This window comes from Delphinus delphis, chromosome X (assembly GCF_949987515.2).
Source record: "Delphinus delphis chromosome X, mDelDel1.2, whole genome shotgun sequence".
NCBI lineage: Eukaryota > Metazoa > Chordata > Mammalia > Artiodactyla > Delphinidae > Delphinus > Delphinus delphis.
Genome location: NC_082704.1, coordinates 85,657,682 through 85,681,020, shown reverse-complemented (window position 1 = coordinate 85,681,020; position 23,339 = coordinate 85,657,682). Strand labels below are relative to the sequence as shown.

The 23,339-nt window shown below is 37.7% G+C and overlaps 2 protein-coding genes across 3 annotated transcripts in view; one reads left to right on the top strand and one right to left on the bottom strand.

Annotated features, from left to right (window-relative positions):
- The window catches only part of LOC132417940 (zinc finger protein 81), a 142,314-nt gene that overhangs the window by 76,822 nt on the left and 42,153 nt on the right, over nucleotides 1–23,339 (top strand). The gene's annotated exons all lie outside the window — the stretch shown is intronic.
- LOC132418006 (zinc finger protein 182) overlaps nucleotides 8,760–23,339 on the bottom strand; it is a 28,847-nt gene continuing 14,267 nt past the window's right edge. Inside the window, exons 3-5 of one of the 2 annotated variants that reach the window (XM_060001906.1) lie at nucleotides 16,920–17,046; nucleotides 16,513–16,608; nucleotides 8,760–12,472 (exon numbers count right to left, since the gene is read on the bottom strand). In XM_060001906.1, coding sequence (XP_059857889.1) covers nucleotides 10,842–12,472; nucleotides 16,513–16,608; nucleotides 16,920–17,046 — 1,854 coding nt within the window. In that variant the 3' untranslated portion in view covers nucleotides 8,760–10,841. The remainder of the gene's footprint in view (nucleotides 12,473–16,512; nucleotides 16,609–16,919; nucleotides 17,047–23,339) is intronic. The other variant, XM_060001907.1, reaches the window with a different exon arrangement.

Genomic DNA, 23,339 nt, shown 5'->3' with positions numbered 1-23,339 from the left:
AGTTTCATCCATTAATTTTAGCGTTCATCAATGGCTCTTGTTTTGTTCTAACAGTGATTTTCTTTCCCTCATTGCTTCTACATTTATTAACTGGCATTCCTCTATAAGGAATATTTGTCTTTTCTATTCTTTGTATTATAATCCAGTACTACATTATGTATTATGTGGCACAAATTGTTATAGGTTTGGCCATTGTTAGGTCTTTCAGCTTGCCTCCTGAGTCCCTTTAACATGCCCCCATCATTTTATCGTGGAGGAGGGTACTTCCTTATTTACTGGAACTATAAGAAAGTCCAGGTTCATCTTGTAATTTCCCTGATCCAGACCTAGAATCAGCTATTAATTTCTCCAAGGAGATCTGGTTTCTTTTGTTGGAAAGTGGCATTTAGAAACCAAGCTCTCGGCATTATGTATGTTTATTGCTACTGGTGTGTCACTGCTAGGAGTGTCAAAGAGCTAGGAAATACATGTATGTATCCTACCCATGTATACACATATTTATTTTTATTTCTTTAGCTATTTATCTGTATATATTTTAAAAGAAACATGAGTTCATGCTGATATTCCTGACTTGAACCCAGTACTACGGGGTTCCTTTAGCCTTCTCCCAGCCCTTGCTTATTTGCACTTTTTTATCTTGACAGGAAAGAAAAACAGTTAACTCCATTTCTGTGGGCCAATTTTGGGGTTCTCTATTCTCTATTCAGTTCCACTGATCTGTGTTTCTGGATTTTTGTCATTACCACACTGTCTTGATAACTGTAGCTCTACAGTGAGTCTTGAAATTGGGTAGTGCAAATCCTCCAATTTTGTTTTTTCATAATTTTTTGGCTATTCTTGCTCCTCTATTTTACCATAACAATTTTAGAATTAGCTTGTCAAGGGTGGTGGGGTATAGCTCAGGGGTAGAGCATTTGACTGCAGAATTAGCTAAAAAATAACTTTAAAATGCTTGTTGGGAATTTAATTGGAATTACATTGCATCTATAGGTCAAATTGGGGAAGAATTGGCATTTTAATTATATTGGGTCTTACAATCCATGAGCATGGCCTATCTTTCCATTTATTTACATGATATTTTATTTCTTTCATTGATGTTTTTTTCAGTATACAGATCCTGTACATATTTTGTTAGATATATACCTAATTAGTTTGTCTTTGTGGTCATATTATGTGTGTTATATTTTTGGTTTTTGTGTTTTTTTTAACATGTGTTATATTTTTAAATTTCAAATTCCAATTGTTCATAGCTGGTATGTAGGATATAATTGACTCATATATTTGACAGTGTATCCTGAAATCTTGCTAAACTTGCTAGTTCTAGGAGCTTTTTTCTAGACTTTAAATTTTTATCTACATAGACAATAATGTTGTCTGAAAATAGAGTTTTCTTTCTTTCTCTCCAATCTGAATGTCTTTTATTTCCTTTTCTTATCTAATATAGCACTGTCTAGGACTTCCAGCAGAATATTGAATAGGAGTGATCAGAGAAGACATACTTGCCTTGTTTCTAATCTTAGAACGAGAGCATGCAATTTCTCACCATTCAGTATGATGTAAATTGTAGGGTTTTTGTAGATTCCATTTATTAGGTTAAGGAATTTCCATTCTGTTCTTAATTTGTTTTGAGTTTTTATCATAAGTGGGTATTTATCAAATGCTTTCTCTGCATCTACTGAGATGATTATATGGCTTGTCTTATTTAGTCCATTAATATGGTGAATGAAAATGATTTTCAAATGTTGAAACAGCCTTGCACTCCTGGCATGAACCCCTCATTGTTGTGATATGTGAAATACATGTGTTTGTATGTACGTGTATACATATACATATGTGTATATGCATCTCTTATAAATTGTATATTTTTATAAATCTTTTACAAATTGTATATTTTTATATCTTTATAAATATAAATATATAAAATATATTTATATATTTATACATATAACTAATATTTTAATTAAGATTTTTGTGTCATGTTCATGAAGGATATTGGTCTTCAGTTTTTTCTGTCATATCATTTTCTGGTTTTAGTATTTGGGTAATGCTGCCTAATAAAATGAGTTGGGAAGTGTTCCCTCCTCTTTTTTTCTGAAAGAAGTTATGTTTTCTGAAATGTTGGCAAGGGTATGGAGAAATTGGAACTTTCATGAATTGCTTTTGGGAATATAATATGGTACCACCTCTGTGGAAAATAGTTTGGCAGTTCCTCAATAAGTTAAACGTAGAATTACCAAATGACCCATCAATTCCACTTCTAGGTATATACCCAAAATAGTTGAAAACAAGTGTTCAAACAAAAACTTGTACATGAACATTCACAGAAGCACTATTCACAATAGCCAAAAGGTGGAAACAACCCAAGTGTCCATCAGCTGATGAATGGATAAACAAAACATGGTATATCCATAAAATGGAATATTATTCAGCCATAAAAAGGAATGAAGCATAGATTCATGCCACAACATGGATAATCTTTGAAAACATTACACTAAGCGAAAGAAGACAGACACAAAAGGCCACATACTGTATGATTCCATTTAAAGGAACTATCCATAACAGGCATATCTGTAGAAACAGAAAGTGGTAGTGGTTGCCAGGGGTTGTGGGAGAGTGGGCTGAGGGGTGATTCTTAATGGGTAGGACCTTTTTTTTTTAAGAAGTTTTTTTTTAATTTTTAATTTATTTTTAATTTATTTTTGGCTGCATTGGGTCTTTGTTGCTGCATGCGGGCTTTCTCTAGTTGTGGCGAGTGTGGGCTACCCTTCATTGTGGTGGGCGGGCTTCCCATTGTGGTGGCTTCTCTTGTTGCAGAGCATAGGCTCTAGGCGCGGGCTTCAGTAGTTGTGGCTCGCCGGCTCTAGAGCGCAGGCTTAGTAGTTGTGGCGCACGGGCTTAGTTACTCCGCGGCATGTGGGATCTTCCCAGACCAAGGCTCAAACCCATGTCCCCTGCATTGGCAGGCGGATTCTTAACCACTGACCCACCGGAGAAGCCCCAGGAGGTTTCTTTTTGAGGTGACAAAAATATTGTGGATGGGCTTCCCTGGTGGCGCAGTGGTTGAGAGTCTGCCTGCCGATGCAGGGGACGTGGGTTCGAGCCCTGGTCCGGGAAGATCCCACATGCCGCAGAGCGGCTGGGCCCGTGAGCCATGCCCGCTGTGCCTGCGAGTCCAGAACCAGTGCTCTGCAACGGGAGAGGCCACAACAATAAGAGGCCCGCGTACCGCAAAAAAAAAAAAATATTGTGGAACTAGATAGTGGTGATGGTTGCTCAACATTGTGAATATACTAAGTGCCAAAAAATTTCTGAGAGAGAGGAAGGGAAGGAGGAAGGAGAAAGGAGGAATGAGGGAGGAAGGAAGGAAGTGGGGGGAGGGAAGGAGGAAAGGAGGGAGGGAGGGAGGGAGGGAGGGATGGAAGAAGAAAAAGAAAATGTGTGTAGCTTGAGTTAATATACATTCATATACAGTCCTCCCTGGGTAACCATGGGGATTGCTTACAGGACTCCTGCAGGTACCAAAATCTGAGGATGCTTAGGTCCCTTACAGTTGGCCCTCTGTATCTGCCGATGCAGAACCCACAGATATGGAGGGCTCACTGTATTTCCAAGCCTCCAAGTTAGCTAAGAGGGCCTAGAAGAAATAATAACCCAATGAGTACCAATGAACATACACAGCAACCAGATCTAGGTTTCTAAATATCATTTTCTAATAAAAGGAACCAGAGCTCCTTGAAATAGTTGAACTGGGGCAGGGAAAATACAAAATGAGGTGGAGCAACTTGTAGTTCCAGGAAGTAAGGAAGTACTCAAAAAAAAGATGCGGGCATACCAAAAGGGCACCATAGCCAACCTGAGTCTGCTTGCAATGGCCAAAGGTGGAACAATTTGAGACAGAAGATAAATAACCATATTATTAGATTATAACCCATAGAATAAAATAAATATGAGTACAAGTTGATATAAATAAATAGATGGGGGAAAGGGACAACTCTTACTTACAGAATAATTCTAATTAATAAAGGCAAAAGGAATGAGGGGAGTATAAAAGCACTGTTTTTTTTAGAACACCACAGTAAAAAATGTTGCAGACAAGATCCATCCACGGGTGCTAAAATTAGTAGGTGAAAATTTGATAGGAAACAATGTATTTGCATAGTCTCAACATATTTTTCCCAAGATATTTGTTAATTACAAAGGGAAAATAGTAAAATTAGAGTGGAGAAACCTGGCAGACACCACTGGGTTAACCAATCAAGGTTAACATCACCATGGTGGCACAAGAATGGGAATGTAGTTAATGCCACTGAACTGTACGCTTAAAAATGGGCTAATATTGGCTGTACAGCAGAAACTGACACAGCAGTGTAAAGCAACTATACTCCAATAAAAAAATAAAATAAAAAAAGCAGGCAGACTGGCAAAAAAAATTGGGTTAATATTGGGAATTTCCTCGCAGTCCAGTGGTTAGGACTCTGTGCTTTCACTGCTGAGGGTGCGGGTTCAATCCCCAGTCCAGGAACTAAGATCCCTCAAGCGCACAGCACGGCCAAAAAAATGGGGGATTAACATGGTAAATTTTATGTTACATGTATTTTGCCACAATTTTTTAAAAAGTAATCTTACATCTATGACTGAGGAAGAAGGGGGCACTGACAGCCCCAAGTTATGATATGTCCTATGAAATACTTGGGACAAACTTATACTAAGAAATGATTTATTGTTTATCTGAGATCCAGATTTGTCTATTTTTATTTGCTAACTCTGGAAACCCTACCCAAGAGGCCACACTTTCCATTTGAACCAGAACTTGCTCTGAATGAACAAAGCTTGCAATAGCGTTCTAAGAAACTCAAAACCCCAAAGAACTCTGGCATGTCCTTTTTCACTTGTATTACTTCCCTGTGTGAGCCAGCTCTTTACACTGAGAATGATATAAAAGGAAAGAAAGATCAGGCAACATAGAATTCCTCTTCCTTTCAGTCCTTCCTTGCTCATCAGTAAGCCTAAGGTAGAGAATGTGCATGTATCAAGAAGGGAAATAAAAACAGTTGAGTTCATTTTGTGCAGTGTTTCCACTGTTTTCATAAGAGCTAAATAGATATACAAGCTATGAAATCTGAAAAAAAAGGTTTAACATCACCAGGAAATAACATAGACATTATGTGCCCCCTGATATATAGCCCTGGGAAGGGTATATCACTTCTGTAGTACTCAAAAATGTGTAACTTCGACCTAATAATAAGAAAACACAAGACAAACTCAGATTGAGGAACATTCTACAAAATAACTGATTAGTACTCTTTAAAGTGTCAAGGTCATGAAAGACAAGAAAAGACTAAGGGACTTCCACAGATTGGAGGAGGCTAAAAAGACATGAAAACTAAATGCCATGTGGTATCTTGGATTGGATTCTGGAACTAAAAAAGGACATTAGTGGAAAAACTGGTAAAATCTGATGAATAAAGTCTGTAGGTCAGTTAATCATATTGTTCTAATGTTAGTTTTTAGTTTTCATAATTATATCATGGTTATGTTAACATGAGAAGAAAGTGGACAAAGGGAATATAAGAACTTTGTGCTATTTTTTTCAACTTTTCTGTGTCTAAACTTATTTCAGCATAAATGGCTAAATAAAAGTTGAATGATCATGATCAAAAACATCTTAGATGTAGAATTTAGAACTGTTTGTCATATAGTAAGTATATGCTTTATAAGAAACTGTTGAACTGTTTTCCAAGGTAGTTATACCAGTTCACACTTCCACCAGGAATTTATGGGAGCTCCAGTTGCTCCACATCTTCACCAGCACTAGGTAGACCAATATGTATTGTGGTAGTCAGCTTCTAAATGGCCCCAATGATAGCCACTTTCTGTTCACTCCCTTGTGTAATCCCTTCCCCCTGAGTGAGGCTAGATGTATTGATTCACTTCTAACAAGAATACAGCAAAAGTGATGGGATATCACTTCCAATATGAAAAGACTGTGGCTTCTATGTTGGGCACTCTCTCTATCTTGGATAACTTACACTGGCAAAAAAAAAAATTCCATATTTTGAGCAGCCCTATTGTGAGACCCACGTGGTGTGGCAGAATGAGGTCCATAGTCCATCAGCCCACAAGGAACTGAGGCCCTCAGTCCAGCAGCCATGTGAATTAGCTTAAAAGTGGATCCTTCAGATGACTGTATCCCAAGGTGACATCCTGACTGCACCCTCTTGAGAGATCTTGAGTCAGAAGCACCCAGCTGTGCCAATCCCAGATTCATGGCCCACAGAAACTGTGATATAATAACTATTTGCTGTTTTAAGCCACTAAATTGTGAATAATTTGTTACTCAGCTATAGATAACTCAAACATATTTAAACCACATCGAGTTATTATCCTTTACCTATGACAATGGCAAAAAAAAAAAAAAGGTTGATGAGTGGGAACACAGTCACTCTCATACCGTGATGTTATAAGTGCAAAATAAAAATAGTACAGATCTGAGGAGGGGCAATATAGGGGTAGGGGATTAAGAGGTACAAACTATTAGGTATAAAATAAGCTACAAGGATGTATTGTACAACACAGGGAATATAGCCAATATTTAATAATAACTATAAATGGAGCATAACCTTTAAAATTTGAGTCACTATATTTAAAATTTTTTTAAAGATAGCATTGTTTGCAAAATATTTTCTCCCAGTCCATAGGTTGTCTTTTCATTTTATTTATGGTTTCCTTTGATGTGCAAAATCTTATAAGTTTGATTAGGTCCCATTTGTTTATTTTTGTTTTGATTTCTTTTGCCTTGGGAGACTGACCTAAGAAAATATTGCTACGATTTATGTCAGAGAATGTTTTGCCTATTTTCTCTTCTAGGAGTTTTATGGTATCATGTCTTATATTTAAGTCTTTAAGCCATTTTGAGTTTATTTCTGTATATGGCGTGAGGGAGCGTTCTGACTTCACTGATTTATATGCAGCTGCCCGGCTTTCCCAACACTACTTGCTGAAGAGACTGTCTTTTCTCCACTGTATATTCTTGTCTCCTTTGTCGAAGATTGACTGTAGGTGTGTGGGTTTATTTCTGGGTTCTCTATTATGTTCCATTGATCTATATGTCCTAGCCACAGCAATGAGGCTGTCTTACATATACACAACTTACCAAAAAGCATATTATATAGGTACAGCCCCAGTTCTTTTGACTTAGATCTACTCAATAGTCTCTATTACTAAAATTGTCAATGCTTGGCATGGGACCACTCTTGTCAAATGCTGCAAAACAATACCATTTGACAACCCCATAGGGGTTATCTTGACCAAAGACAGATCAGTTGGTGGCCCCTGACAGAACTGTATTGGATTTGTAACATAAATGCCTGACTATTAACTGCAAATTGCACAGCATCTGTTATCTTGGTAAATTAATGCCTACCTTCAAAAGAGCCCCTAATATCACCCAGAGTTTCTTTTGCTTCAATAAGTTTCCTTTTCAGAGAAAGAAGTCTTTAGATAATTTGATTCCAGAAGGAGAGAGACTAGACCTTGATTTGAGTCCAAAGACTTTACTCAAGAGGAATTTTGGACTGCCTTTTTCTGTCACCAAGTCTCTTCTTTCCACACTTTGTAAAGGCCAGAAAAGTGGGTGAAATTCTATATACTATTGTTCAGAGAACAGCAGGAAAACTAGACAAGGTCACTAAGGCTATAGAACTCCTTGCAGGAGAGGTTCATGAAATCAGACAAGCAGTGGTTGAACATACAGCCACTCTAGATATAATATTGGCCTCTCAAGGTGGAAGAATGTTGTACCTATATTCCAATAGGTTCTCTGGGACCTTTAACATTACTAAAAATATCAGAGAAACAAACAAGCAAATCAATGTATCTGATATTTTTGCTAGTCCACCAATATCTGCTTCTGCATACTCTTCAGATTAGGAATGGGATCTGCTCTTTTCCTTTACTTGGGTAAACTTGGCTCTTGACTTAGGAGTGTACTACACAATCTTAGTATAATCATTCCCCTAGTGTTCGTGTTACAGTGTTTAAATGTGGGACCTCCAGAGTCCTAAATGCTACTGTGCAGCCACTGTCCTTTCTGATGATGCAACACTAAGGTGCTTTTGAAGGAATGTGAAGAATGGACATTTGTCCAACTACAGATTACGTTCTCCAAACCGTCTTTAGATCAATGTAACCGAGACAATGGCGAAGATGTGAATTTTCCAGAATAATATTCTATAGTTGAACTCACCTGCCCTTGGCCAAAAGGGGTAGTGAAGAGTAAAAACTTCTCTGGGACAGAAAGAGTGAAAATCAGCTCAGAGTGAGAAAGAAAAAGGCAGCACTGCATAACAGGTACAGATAAAGACAATTGCAAGTTAACAGGAAATACTATTTCTCCTAAATTCATACAGCAGCTGTAAAATGCCACAAAGACACATTTTTTCTCTAACTACTACTTTCTTATCAATGATGACCCCCAGATCCACTTTGCTATTCACATCTATTGCTGGAGATTTCCACCCCTTCCCCTCTGGGTCCCTGCCTCACTCACCTCTGCTTACACACATGGCCATCACATCAGACTGCCATCTGGGCCCCAGGAAGCAGGAGTCCAAGATCAACCTGAAATGGCAGATCTGACCGCCCATCCCCATCCCACTTAAGGGTGACCTTTGATGGGCCTGAAACCCCAGGAATATTCTCTATCAGCAGGAGGATGAAATGTTTCTTTTGTTTTTCAATTTTATTGAAGTATAGTTGATGTACAATGTCATGTTAATTTCTGCTATACAGCAAAGTGATTCAGTTATACATATATACATTATTTTTCATATTCTTTTCCATTATGGTGTATCACAGGATATTGAATATAGTTCCCTGTGCTATACAGTAAGACCTTGCTGTTTATCCATTCTCAATGTAATAGTTTGCGTCTACTAAGCTTGATTCCACCACAGAGATGGCCTCAGTGAAAAACCACAATAGGGTGAGGGCCACAAATATGGTCATCCATACAGTGGGACCTCTCCTTCTGGAGCAAAAGTGCTATTACATGGACTTTGGCTGTATCCATTAAGATCATGGCTTTCAATCTGTCTCTCACCTTGGAAAATGTCACCAGCAGAGGTGTGATTTGGGGGGCAAGTTATTCAACCTCTCTGTGGATTTATGCTTTATATCTCTTGTAAAAAGAATACATACACATGCATGAATGAAGTAATTTAAGTCGTTTTAAGATATAGAAAGGCATTGGCAGGCTTTAGTACAGGATATTTTCACAGATGTCACTGTGCATACTAAATAAGAAATGTGTTCCAGTCTCAATTATTGTAGATTTACATAATGCAGTCCCAGCTGACCTTAGAATCACTTTATTTGGCAACCTCAAGAAAGCAATGCTTGTGTGCCTTTGGAACTGGCTGGATATCTGTTTTGTCTGACTGATAATTCAATTTACTCACTCTAAAAAAATGAAACTCCACATTGAGCATATCTATACTAAATGTTATGAAATCCTGCATCTAGAATCTGACTTCATTAGAATAGTAATAGAAAATATGCTTTTTAAAAAGTTTTATTTTTTGAAAAGGTAGTACATCCACATAGTACAATTTTCAAAAGTTCTGAAAGGATATACAGTTGTCTCCCTCCCATTCCTTCCCTCCAGCCACCCACTTCCCCTTCCCTTTCCCAGAGGTAATCAGGGTTCCCAGCTTCTCGTATATCTTTCCAGAGATAGTTTATGCATATACACTCAATTATGTATTCACCATTCGTTCTCCTTTTTACTTACAAATGGTAGCATATTATCCTCAGTATCCTGCACCTTGCTTTTCTAATAATGTATATTGGAGGTCATCCCACATCACTACACAAATGTTGTCCAAGTTCTCTTTAACCATTTTTCTTTTTTGTCTACCTAAAAGGTTGCTGTGCGAACATTCCATGATTTCAGGAGCCATGTGGAAAGCTTCCAATCTTTTGTTTTCACAAACAGTGCATCACTGAATACCTCTGTGTGTTCATCATTTTGTACATGCATGAGTATATACATTCCTAGAAGTGGAATTGCCGGCTCAAAAGCCATGTACATTTATGGTTTTGATTGCCTTGGAATCATTCCTCATTGAATAAGAGTTTTTCCTGGACTTGTTTGCTGGAAGTTCATGTAAGGGAAGAAATGGGGCCACATTCTAGGCAGATCAGAGTTTTTCTAACTGGAATTACTTTTGCATTTGGTAGGTTTTTCAGACTTGACTTTCCAGAGTCAGTAAATAGGGGCAGCTGTTGGGTTCTTCACAAGAACACTCCCTTCTCTTTCCCCAGCCCCTGCCAACTGCTCCTCTCATGAGTATAGACTACTTTCTGCAAATATGGCTTGTCTGAGCAATTCCTTGTTGAGGCCCCTGCCTGTCTCTCCTGAGACTCCAAATGGGTCTAGGAAACGTCCCACCTGCCCATGCTCTCTGTTACCATTGTTATGTATCTATTTGGTCTTGCACTCAGCCTAAAACTTGGCTAACAGTCCTTACCAGTGCTATCTCACATCTGCAGCCTTGACCACTCCTCTCTAGCCTTTGAAATCTCCTTGCACTGGTGCTTGATTTCCTCTGCCTCTGGCAGCCCTCTCATCAGGGTTTCAGCGATCTCCTAATTTTGTCAGATACAGAGATTACACGTCCACTTCTTTTTCTCCTAGTAGTTTTGGGCGAAGACTGAGATGGAAAGAAAAAAAGGCTGACTTTACTCCCCATATTTAAACCAGAAGTCAGAACATACTTTTAAAATGTTTACTTAAACTGACAAAACTTTCCTTCAGTGAAGATAACTGCATTGTTGACTCTCTAATGTGCAATGAGCTTAGACTTCCGGGTATGGCCTTTCCCATGGGCTTTCTTTCCTGTATGTGTTCTCTGATGTACAATAAGATTTGACTTTTGAGTAAAGGCTTTCCCACATTCTGTACACTTATAGGGTTTCTCTCCAGTATGAGTTCTCTGATGTACAGTGAATGTTGATTTTTCTCTGAAGGCTTTGCCACACTCTGTGCACGCATAGGGTTTCTCTCCTGTGTGTGTTCGCTGATGTATTATGAGCTGTGACTTCTGGCTGAAAGCTTTCCAACATACAGGACATTCATAGGGCTTCTCTCCTGTATGGATTCTCTGATGTATAATGAGCTTCGACTTTTCTCTGAAGGCTTTGCCACATTCATTACATTTATAGGGTTTTTCTTCTGTATGCGTTCTTTGATGTATAATGAGATATGATTTCTGGGAAAATGCTTTTTCACATTCATTGCATTCATAGGGCTTCTCTCCTGTATGACCTCTCTGGTGTAGCATGAGATAGGATTTCTGAGAGAATGCTTTCTCACATTCATTACATTCAAAGGGTTTCTCTCCTGAATGAGTTCTTTGATGTACACCAAGGTTTGACTTTTGGGTGAAGGTTTTCCCACACACATCACATTCATAGGGTTTCTCTCCCGTATGAGTTCGCTGATGTACAATGAGGGTTGACTTCTCGTTGAAAGACTTCCCACATTCCGTACATTTATGAGGTTTCTCTCCCGTATGAGTTCTTTGATGTATAATGAGAGTTGACTTATCACTGAAAGTTTTCTTACACTCATTACATTCATGGGGTTTCTTTCCTGTATGAGTACTATGATGTATAATTAGATCAAGCTTCTGTATGAAAGATTCCCCACATTTGGTGCATTCGTAAGTTTTTTCTCCTGTGTGGGTTTTCTGATGGACAATGAGGTTTGACTTCTGAGTGAAGGCTTTTCCACATTCATTACATTCATAAGGTTTCTCTCCCGTATGAGTCCTGTAATGTATAATGACAGTTGACTTTTCCCTGAAGGCTTTTCCACATTCTGGACACTCAAAGGGCCTCTCTCCTGTATGAGTTCTCAGGTGTATAATGAGCTGAGATTTTTGGCTAAAGGCTTTTCCACATTCTGTACATCCAAAGGGTTTCTCTCCTGTATGAGTCCTCCAATGTACAATGAGGTGTGACTTCTTGCTGAAGGTTTTCCTACATGCAGTACATTCAAAGGGTTTCTCTCCATTTTTAATTCTCTGATGTAGACTAAGGCCTTTCTTTTGCCTGAGGGTCTTCCCACACTCTTTATATCCATAGGGTTTTACTCCAGGAGTTGTTTTCTCATACTCAGTATGGAAGAATAATTTTGCACATTCATTATCATGCTTCTTTCCTGCAGAGCTTCTACTAAATAAGTCTAAATTATCTACCATATTATATCCAAATGACTCAAATTTATGGGGCCTTTGTATTGAAGCAAAAAGGTTTGTATTCAGATGAAGTATGTTTCCGAATTCATTATAGTCAAGGCCACTCTTGGTGGTAATTGTTTTCCTGTCAGGGAATCCAACTTGCATCAGATATTTATCTTGGTCATCCTGATGCTGTCTCTCAAACTGTTCATCAACCTGGCAGGCTTCTTCTAGAAAGAAGTACAATACACCATCTTTATACTTTGACATTATGGAATGGACCTTCTTTAGAAATGCCCTACCATATGAAAGCTGATACTGATATCTCATTTTATGAGTTCCTGGAGAATCACAGCCATCAAATCCTGTTCTTTTACTAAACTCCCACCTGCTAGCCTTTTTGTTACCCAAAACAATCTTACCCTAACATCTCAGTCTTTCTTACCTCTACTTTTACATCACTCTGGAGATATTATCACCCTTTATTTATCATATGAACTCTTAACTGTTCCTGACTTACATTATTTCCACCTAGACAGAAATACAACACTGTGACTTGTGGACTCAAATCTTACAACAATCCTGAAGCCCACATTCTCAGTAAATGAGAGAAATATCTAGAATAATTAGCCTTACAAAAACAAAGAAACCTAAATATCCTTGCCCAATTTGGATTCACCTTTGTATTCATCCAAGTTTGCATTCACAGTTCTTCAACACCACCTTCTGCTTCTGTCTACACTAATTCCACTAAAAACTCCGTCTATTATTAACTCCAAACCCTTCCTCATGTTCCGTCACTCACATAGCCCCGCCCTCCATATTTTGCTATATTCAGAATCTAGATAACTTTCAAGAAGCAGTTCAGTCTTTTCAAAAAAGCTTAATCTGATCTTCCTCAATAACTTTAACTTTCATTAACTTCTAAAGTAGTCAGTTATCTGTACCACTCATTTAGACAGTTAAAATTGCAAGGCCTTGCCTTTAATATACTATACTTCATCAATTATAAGATGCATATTATTCCACATTTTAAAACCTCTGAATCCAGATTCACCTTACAATCAATGACATGTCATAAATTGCTGGAAAATTTTATTTCTCAGTGGTGTGTCTTAAAACCAATGGTATCCTGGACAGTAAATACTTTTTGCACATACACTGAATTTTTATTTTTTGTAGTTTAATTTTCTTCTCACCTTTTCCTAAAATTTTATATGAAAAATTTCAAACGTACAGAAAAGTTGAAAGAAGAGTACAATAACTACTCATATTACCACTTAGATTTAATAACAACATTTGAGAGTAATACTGAATTTTAAAAGGGATCATGCAGCTGTGGCTTCTCTTCCTATGACTTCCTTTCTTTCCATAGTAAAGCACTAGTTCTTAACTGAGAGTGAATATCATAATCATAAGAAAAGCTTTTACAAAATACATTCGATGGGACCCAAGCTCCACCAAGGATCTACTGAATCTGGACCTCCTTAGGTGGTTAAGAAGCAACATAGCACATGTGGCTAGGGTCATAAGTTCTCTAGGCCAGGATCAAATCCTGGATCAGACTTTTACATGTTCTGTGACCTTAGGCATATTAGCTAATCTATTTGCATCTTACTTTCACACCTGGAAAACAGTAATTATAACAGTGCCCACCGAAATGTAATGTTTATGGACAGCACTTCAAATGTTTACTAGAATAACAACTACCACTATTACAATACAGCTACTACTATTATGATTGAGTCACTACATTTACTATAAAAAGAAGTAAGGACTATCTCAGTATATTTAACATGTTCTTGAATTAACTGAATAAAGAAGGTGTATAAAAATAAGCACAGTAGGCTAACATTTTTCTAAGGAGGAAACAAATATATAAGTATATATTTAAAATAATATAGGCTCATACTATAAAAAACAATGGAAGGATAAATCTTTAAATTTTAACAAATGGTTACCTATGGGGGAAGGAAGAGAGAGAGTAGGATGGAGAGGGAAAGAGGCTGGACTTCTTTGAATATACCTTGTTTTCTAGGTTTGATTTTATTTTCTAGGTTTGATTTTGGAACCAAGTTAATATTTTGCAAATATTTTATATACTCATAAAGCAAAATTGAAAATAAAAGGATTCCCTAATAGTAATAAATATCCCCTCATCTGTATTTCCTAACAACCATGCTAAAAAGTCTTGATTCTCAATGGCACCAACATGATTACCTCAATTGATTCAACCCACTATACACATTCAGCAATCTCAGAATAATATTAACAATATTACCATCAGATGTAAGATTAATAAATTAAAAACCTTTAAGTCCAGAATTTGATTTGGAAATATACATTTGAATACATGTCTTTCTCTTAAAAATCTTTGTTTACGTAGTTCCTAGCTATGTCAATGAAAAGGCCTGAGAAACAATTCCCTAACATCCAAACTGTGGTCACAAAACATTATTTACCACTAAAAAGAACCAAGGCTCCTTGGAGAAATGGCTGATTCCAGGGCAGAGAAAGGAACTGTATAATATGAGCCTGGAACATCTTGTAACAACAGAAAGCAAGGAAGCTACCAAAGCCTAGGGACCCAACTTGAAGGGGTTTCCACTGGCCAGAGATAGAGCAGTTTGATTTATAAAAAGGATAAGGCAATGGATCAAAACATAAAAGTGTCTAAATCCATAAGTCCATAAATGATACTCCAAAAAGACATACTAGGCTTTGAATGATGCTACAAAACCAACTCATTTTGAAAACTGATAAAGAAATGGAAAAATACATGTAACTCATATATAACCAAATACAGTTGACCCTTGAACAATGCAGGGGTTAGGGGCACTGACCTTCTGCACAGTTGAAAATCCAATTGTAACTTATAGTTGGCCCTCCATATAGGTAGTTTCTCCTCCTAGTCTGCGGTCCCACATCCGTGGATTTAACCAACTGCAGATCATCTAGCACTGTACCATTACCATTGAAAAACGCATATAAGTGGACTTGCACAGTTCAAACCTGTGTTGTTCAAGGGTCAACTGTAATAGATGGAGGGCAATCCCTCTTTATTGAAGTATTCCAGCTAATCAATAAAGAAGGAAAGTTCTTTACAGAAAAATGCCAACTTACAAATGTAGAAGGAATGATAGAAAATGCACCATTTTTCTAACCATCTTAGTAATAATTGATTCAGGCAAGAATCATCAGTGAATGTTAAAACCACCGGGTAAAAATTTTGGAGGAACAGGATATTCACACAGTTTGGCAGTTCCACAAAATTTTAACACAAACAGCTATCACATGGTCTAACAACTCCACTCCTATGTATGTTCTCAAAAGAAATGAAAATGTACATTTCAAAACTTCTACATGAATGTTCATAGCAGCATTATCTATAATACCCAAAAAGTGGAAATAACCTAAATGTCCATCAACAGATGAATGGATAAACAAAATGTGGAATATCCATACAATGAAATATCATTCCACCATAAAAAATGATGACACATGCTACAATATGGACAAACCTTGAAAACATGCCAAATGAAAGAAACCAGACATAAAATTCCACATTTTGTATGGTTCCATTTATAAGAAATGTCCAGAATAGGCAAAACTATAGAGATAGAAAGTAGATTAGTGCTTGCCAGGGGATGGGGGTTGGGGAATGGAGAGTGACTGATAAGGGATAGGAGTTTCTTTGGAGGGTGATGATAATGTTCTAGAATTAGATAGTGGTGATGGTTAGACAGTATATTCTGTGAATATAATAAACATCCTGAGTTTTTGAGTTTCACTTCAAAAGAGTGAATTTTATTGTATGTTAATTATATCTTAATAAAGCTGTTGTTAAAGAGAGAATCAAGATGCTTTAGGAGAACAAATCTCATAGGAATGTCTAAACTGGATGGAATCAGGTAACCCAATCTGGGATTAGAGCATTAGTGCCTAGGCCTGTGACTCATTTGGGCCTGGCTTCAGATGAGTAGTGGGAGGTAAGAACGATAGAACTGGCAGGGCGTGGGGCCAGCGGACTGTCATTTACAAGACAACTTTATACAGGGAAATGGAGCTGTGCAGAAACTTATTGGTGAGCACCAACCTAAGGAGAGTGGTCTGGTGGGTGTAGGATAGGGGAGGGGGTGCCTTAGGTGTTCATGTCCCTGTCCTCCAACAACCATTCCTGAGATATTCCTGAAAGTCCTTTCACAGGTCCTCACCCCTGACTGACAAGCTGGGACCTCCTGTCCCCATAGCCTGAGTCAATCCCACTTACCTGGAAAGCTCCAAATTGGGATTTTTCCTTCTGGCAGGCATGGCTCTTCTACCTCCAATTTAAGGATGAGATCTGGTTTGGTAACCTGCTGCCCTGCTAATGAGAAATGATAGCAATACCTCCTTGGTCTTCAGAGCCTCTGAGAAAAAGGAAGGTGGAGTTTGGGGCAGTACAAGCGATATATCACTTGACACAATGGTCGTCAAACCAATTCAGCTGAGTTTTGAGTTCATAAACACCTTGTCAGGAAAGCAAAGGGGGAAAAGGAACTCTGATCCATGGAATTTAATGACAAACTCTTCAATCAGTTCAGAGGCCTTGGAAGTTTCCAAACTTGAGAAAGGAAAGGCGTTCTATTGGACAGAATAATCATAAACAGCAAAATTACCTGAGGAAGCCATTCTTACCCACAGAGACCAGGTTGCTGTAGGTCTCCAGCATCACATCTCTGTACAGGTTCCTCTGTGGAGGGTTCAGGTATTGCCACTCCTCCTGGGTGAAATCCACAGCCACATCCTCAAATGTCATGAGTCCCTATAATTGCACATTCTTTTATTCTAATATGCTTACCACTGGGTGATAAGGATGGAATGAATGTAGGGGAACTTCTGACTGGGTTTCCAGTTCATGATGATAATTTAATACAGGATGCCTATCAAGTTAGTGACCTACTCTGTGGGAAAAAAAAAATCACAAGTCATGGTAGAGAAACTATTATATTAAATAACAGAATATTTAAGACAATGTGGCATTAGCACAAGGATAGATGGATAGACATATAGTCCAGTAGAACTAAAAAGATAATCCAAATATGTACGGACACCTGAGTTATGATAAAGTTGAAACTGCAAAACAGTAGTGACAGGATGATATTTTCAAGTAAATGTGGATGGGTTACCAGATGTCTATATGGGGACAAAAATGACATTTAACCCCCTAACTCTCACTATATACAAAAATCTGCTACAGGTAATTTGTAAATCTAATGTGAAAGGTAACACGATGAAGTGTCTGGAAAATAATATAGGAAAATGTTTTCATAAGCTTGGTGTAGGGAAAACATTCAAAAACAAGACATGAAAAGCACTACTCATAAAGGAAAAGACATACATGTTACAAGATTAAAAATACAGCAGTAAAGGCAACCTATAGATGGGGAGATTATCGGCAGCTTTCATAAGTGATAAAGCGTTCTGATCTGGAACATATAAAATAACCCCTACAAATCAAAAGACACATACAAACAATGCAGAAAAATAGACAAGAGATGTGAATAGATACTTCACTAAAAGGAAAAAATAAACATATGGACATATGTTCTATGAACATAAGAAAATATACCCAACCCTGTTAGCACTCAGGTAAATGAAAATTTAAGCCACATTGAGACACCACTTGGCACCCACCAGAAACATTATAATTATATGACTAAAATGCCATAAGATGTGGCTTCCCTGGTGGTGCAGTGGTTGAGAGTCCGCCTGCCGATGCAGGGGACACGAGTTCGTGCCCTGGTCCGGGAAGATCCCACATGCCGCGGAGCGGCTGGGCCCATGAGCCATGGCCGCTGAGCCTGCGTGTCTGGAGCCTGTGCTCCGCAACGGGAGAGGCCACAACAGTGAGAGGCCCGCGCACTGCAAAAATAAATAAATAGATAGATAAATAAAATGCCATAAGATTGTGTTGAAATGGGAACTCGCACACGCTGTTAGTAGGAATGTTAAAAACTGGTATAACTGCTTGGGAAAACAGTTTGGCATTATTTACTAAAGTTAATGATTTGCAAACACTATGACCCAGAAATTCTACTCTTAGGTGCACACTTTAGAGAAAATCATGCACGTGTGCTCTAGAAAACAAGTAGGATGTTCACAGAAGCACTATTTCTAATACTAAGTTGTGGGAAAAATCCAAATGTCCCTCAAAAATACAGTAGGTAAATTGTGGCACAATCTTTCAAAGGAATACTATGTGGTAATGAAAAGGAATGAACTACAGCTGCATATCCAACATAGATGAATGTCACAATTGTACTAATGAGCAAAAGAATCCAGCCACAAAAGAGCACATACTGCATAATTCTATTTATATACAGTAAGAGAACAGGCAAGCCTAATCCATGATGTCAGAAGTTAGGAGAGTGATTACATTTGAGGCTGATATTGATTGAAAGAGGGCATGAAGGGGGATTTAGGTCGTGATTTATGTTATAATCTTCACGTTGACCTGGGGGTGGCTCCACAGTGTGTCCACTTTGTGATAATTCATCAAGCTGTACACTTATAAACTGTACTTCATGTATGTTATAATTAAAGGTACTTTATATCTTTATACTTAAAATTATTTTTGACAAATGCAAAGGCACTTTAATGGAAAATGGGAGTTCCCAGTTCAACAAATGGTGTTGGAACAACTGGATATCCATATGCCAAAAAATAAAAATAAAAAAAGAACTTCAATCCATATCTCCAACATATATAAAAATTAACTCAAAATGGATCACAGACCTACATGTAAAATCTAAACCTATAAAATTTTTAGAAGAAAATATAAGAGAAAATCTTTTTAACCTTAGGTTTACCAAGTATTTCTTTGATGTGACACCAAAATTCAAAAGACACTGTTAAAAGAATAAAAAGCCATGGAACAGGAGAAAATATTTACAAATCATATACCCGACAAAGAAGCTGTATTGAGAATACATAAGAACTAGAACTCTCAAAACTGAAAAAAAAAAAAGCAAAAGAGACATACTTTACCAAAGATATATAAATGGGAAATAAGCACATACAAAGATGCTCAACATCATTAGCCATGAGGAAACTACAAATCAAAACCACAATGAGCTACCACTACATACGTATCAGAATGGGAAAAGAAACTGACAATGCCAAGTGCTGGTGATGTGGAACAACTGGAAGTCTCATTTATCATAGATAGGGATGCAAATGGAACAGCCACTTTGGAACAGTTTTCTAGTTTCTTATGAAGTTAAGCATATACTCCCATAGGACCTGCAATCCCACTCACAGGTATATTTACCCAAGTGGAAAGAAAACTTATGTAAACCCAAAAACCTGTACATGAACATTTATATAGCAGGTATATTTGTAATCACCAAAATATGGAAACAACCCAAATGTTTTTCAACCAGTGAGTGAAAAACAAACTGTAATCTATACAATGTAATACTACTCAACAAGAAAACTGAAAGAACTAATGATACATGCAACAACATGGGTGAACCTCAAATGTATTACCCTAAGTGAAAGAAGCCAGACTCAACAAGCTACATACTGTATTATTCCATTTATATAACATGGGAAAGGCAAAACTATAGAGACCAAAAATATATCAGTGATTACAAGGGGCCAGGGTGCGGCCAGGGGTTGACTACAAAGGGGAAATACAGTTGACCCTTGACAACACAGATTGACAATCTGACAACACAGATTTGAACTACATGGGTCCACTTATATGCAGATTTCTTTCAGTAAATATATTGGAAAAATTTTTGGAGATTTGCAACAATTTGAAAAAACTCACAGATGAATTGCATAGCCTAGAAATATTGAAAATATTAAGAAAAATTTAGGAATGTCATGAAAGCATAAAATATATGTAGATACTATTCTATCCTTACATAGGCATATGGTGATATTTATATAAAATTAATAATGTGTTAGTTTTCCTACTATTTTATAACTTTGCTTTCAAAGAATTTTATTACCATACAGTATGCCCTTGTCTCTCATAATTGGAGAAACTGCTTATCAGCCTATCATCACAGGTAAGTGGGTTTTTAAAAAAATATAACAATGTTTCCAATACTGTATTATGAATATGACTGTAATACTGTATGCCATAAAATTATATAACCATTCATTAGTATATAGGCTAAGCTACCATGAAGCAATCATATCGACTACACTATGCTACCATAAAGCAATCATATTGCTGCTTCGTTATCAATGTATAAATCGTTATAACTGTAAATAAATATGAATTTTTCATATTATCTTTTCATTGTTGATATCGTGTTAATAATCTGTATAACATCTACAGTATTTTGTATCATATAAGACAATATTAATGTAGGTACTGACAGACGTGATTCATCTTGTAAACAGACGACACAAACTTAAGTATCGACAAATACAGTGCAGTACTGAACATGTATTTTCTCTTCCTTATGATTTTCTTAATGACATTTCCTTATCTCTAGCTTACTTTATTGTAAGAATACAGTATTTAATACATATAACATACAAAATATGTGTTAATAGACTGTTTATGTTATTGGTAAAGCTTTTGGTCAACACTAGGCTATTAGCAGTTAAATTTTGACGGAGTCCAAAGTTATACGTAAATTTTCAACTGTGCAGGGAGCTGGAACCACTAACCCCCGAGTTTCCAAGGGTCAACTGTATTGGGAGGCGATAGAACTGTTCTACATCTTCATTGTGGCAGTGTCAAAACTTGCAGAGTTTGCCAAAAGATGCAGAACTGTACACTGAAGGCCTATTTTACTGTATACAGATTATACCTTAATTTTTTATTAAAAAAATTAAGGTTCCTCCAGGTAATTTGGAATAACTTCACCTGTTAAAGGTGAAGTAGTTAAATCCAAATCTCTTCACATATCCTCCAAACAACTATACAGATCAATATGAAGAACAAATAAAACTACACATAACCTATACCTTCAGTATAACTTATAATAGAAAATAGAGAGTACTATACACATTTCTAATTACCTACGATTGAAAAACAAATACCAAATTCCAGCTCAGCTGGCTTTCAAATTACTGCCACAAACCTTTCTGGAGTGTGAGAAGGGTATGAAGAAAACAGTCAAGAGAACAGAGAGGGGAGCAGAGAACCTAAGAATGAGCTGAAATCAAAGCTTAGAAAGAGAAAATCTACCATAAGTATAAAAACACTGAAAGTGGGCTAGATCAGTCACAGCACCAGCTATAAGAACGGTATATGGGACCCAAGGTGGCAGTCACAAAAAAGCATCACCTCCAAGGGAGCAGATGATAAAAAGGAATGAGGAAGAACCATGTGGAGATTGGGTTGTAAAGGGGAAAAGCTAGAGGGGGAAACTGAAGGTCATGTGAGACAAAAAATGACCTAAACAAACTAAAACAAGTCAGAGCACACACAAGGGGCCCCTCCACAGTGCCAAAAGAAAGTCTCCATTAAGGGAACTGCAGTTTGCCTCACTGACAAAAGAGGGGGCTCTTGAGCCAAGAATCGTGCAAGTCACCACAACCTCCAACAGTCCTTAAAAAGATGAAAACAGTGTGCATCCATTCAAAGCTTGAGAACAACAGAAAATGAGAAAATATTTCAGGTGATAAGAAATTCACCCCACAATGGCATTAGCAAAATGACAGAGTAGGCAGCTCCCAGCCCTTAGCTTCTCTCCCACTACCACCCCAAAAATGAAAATTAAAAAGCAAAAAAGTGTCAGACCCAACTTTGTCAAAACTCTGGAAAACAAAGGTTTGCAGTAACCACATGGAATCAAGAAAAAGGCAACTCAAAAGACATCAGGAGGGCTTCCCTGGTGGCGCAGTGGTTGAGAGTCCGCCTGCCGATGCAGGGGACGCAGGTTCATGCCCCAGTCCGGGAGGATCCCACATGCCGCGGAGCAGCTGGGCCTGTGAGCCATGGCCGCTGAGCCTGTGCTCCGCAACGGGAGAGGCCACAGCAGTGAGAGGCCCGCGTACCGCCAAAAATAAATAAATAAATAAAAGACATCAGGAAGACTTCATGGCATCTTTACTTGCCCGTCTCCTAAGAGACAACAGTCTTGAAGCAGCAGCAGCCAATGTTCCCCATGTGGGACCCCCAACCCCTAATTCTAAAGGAAGCAGAGCAGACCTTATTCACAAATTAGTGTGTGTCTGTTCTAACCTGTCTGGGGCTACCAGAAAGACTGATGCAAGGTGCTCCTCTCTGTTTCACCTAACTCTGAACTCAGGCCAGAAAGCAGTAGGCATTGCTCTTAAAGGCTGCAAGGCAAACTAACAATCCAGAGATGCCTGGGGCAAAAGATTACAGTCCAGACAGACAACAGACTGCCTAAGGCCTGAGAGGAAATACTGGGGGGGGGGGGATCCTTTGGGAAATTAGGACATTCAAAAGCACCCATGTACAGGGGAATGTAGAAAGCCACACATATGCCCAGGATAAGACTCATGCTCACAAGAGACCTTAGAAGACTCTAACTGCTCTAATTCTTCCTGAGCATAGAAAAATGAAAAGCTTCCAAATTTGTACGAGAACTGAGTATAAATTTGACACATAAACTCATTTAAGGTTGTACAAAATAGGAAAATGCAGACTAATCTCACTTATGAACAACAGTGCAAAAAATCCTAAATAAAATACAGTTAACCCTTGAACAACATGGGGGTTAATCTACGTATAACTTATAGTCAGCCCTCCATATCAGTGGTTTTCCACATCTGTGGATTCACCAAACCTGGACTGTGTAGTACTGAAGTATTTACTATTGAAAAACATCCACATATAAGTGGACCCAAACAGTTCAAACCCATGTTGTCCAAGGGTCAACTGTATAAGCAAAAGGAATAGATCCACATGACCAATTAAAATTTATTCCAGGCATACAATGATAGTTCAATATTAGAAGATTCATTAACATAAATCACCATTAAACAGACCTAAAGAGAAAACTTACATGATTAATCTAATTAATATAAGAAATGCTGATACAAAAATATTGAAACAGAATTCAATACCCAATCCCAATTTAAAAAAAAAACAGTAAAGATTAGAATAAATGGTAATTT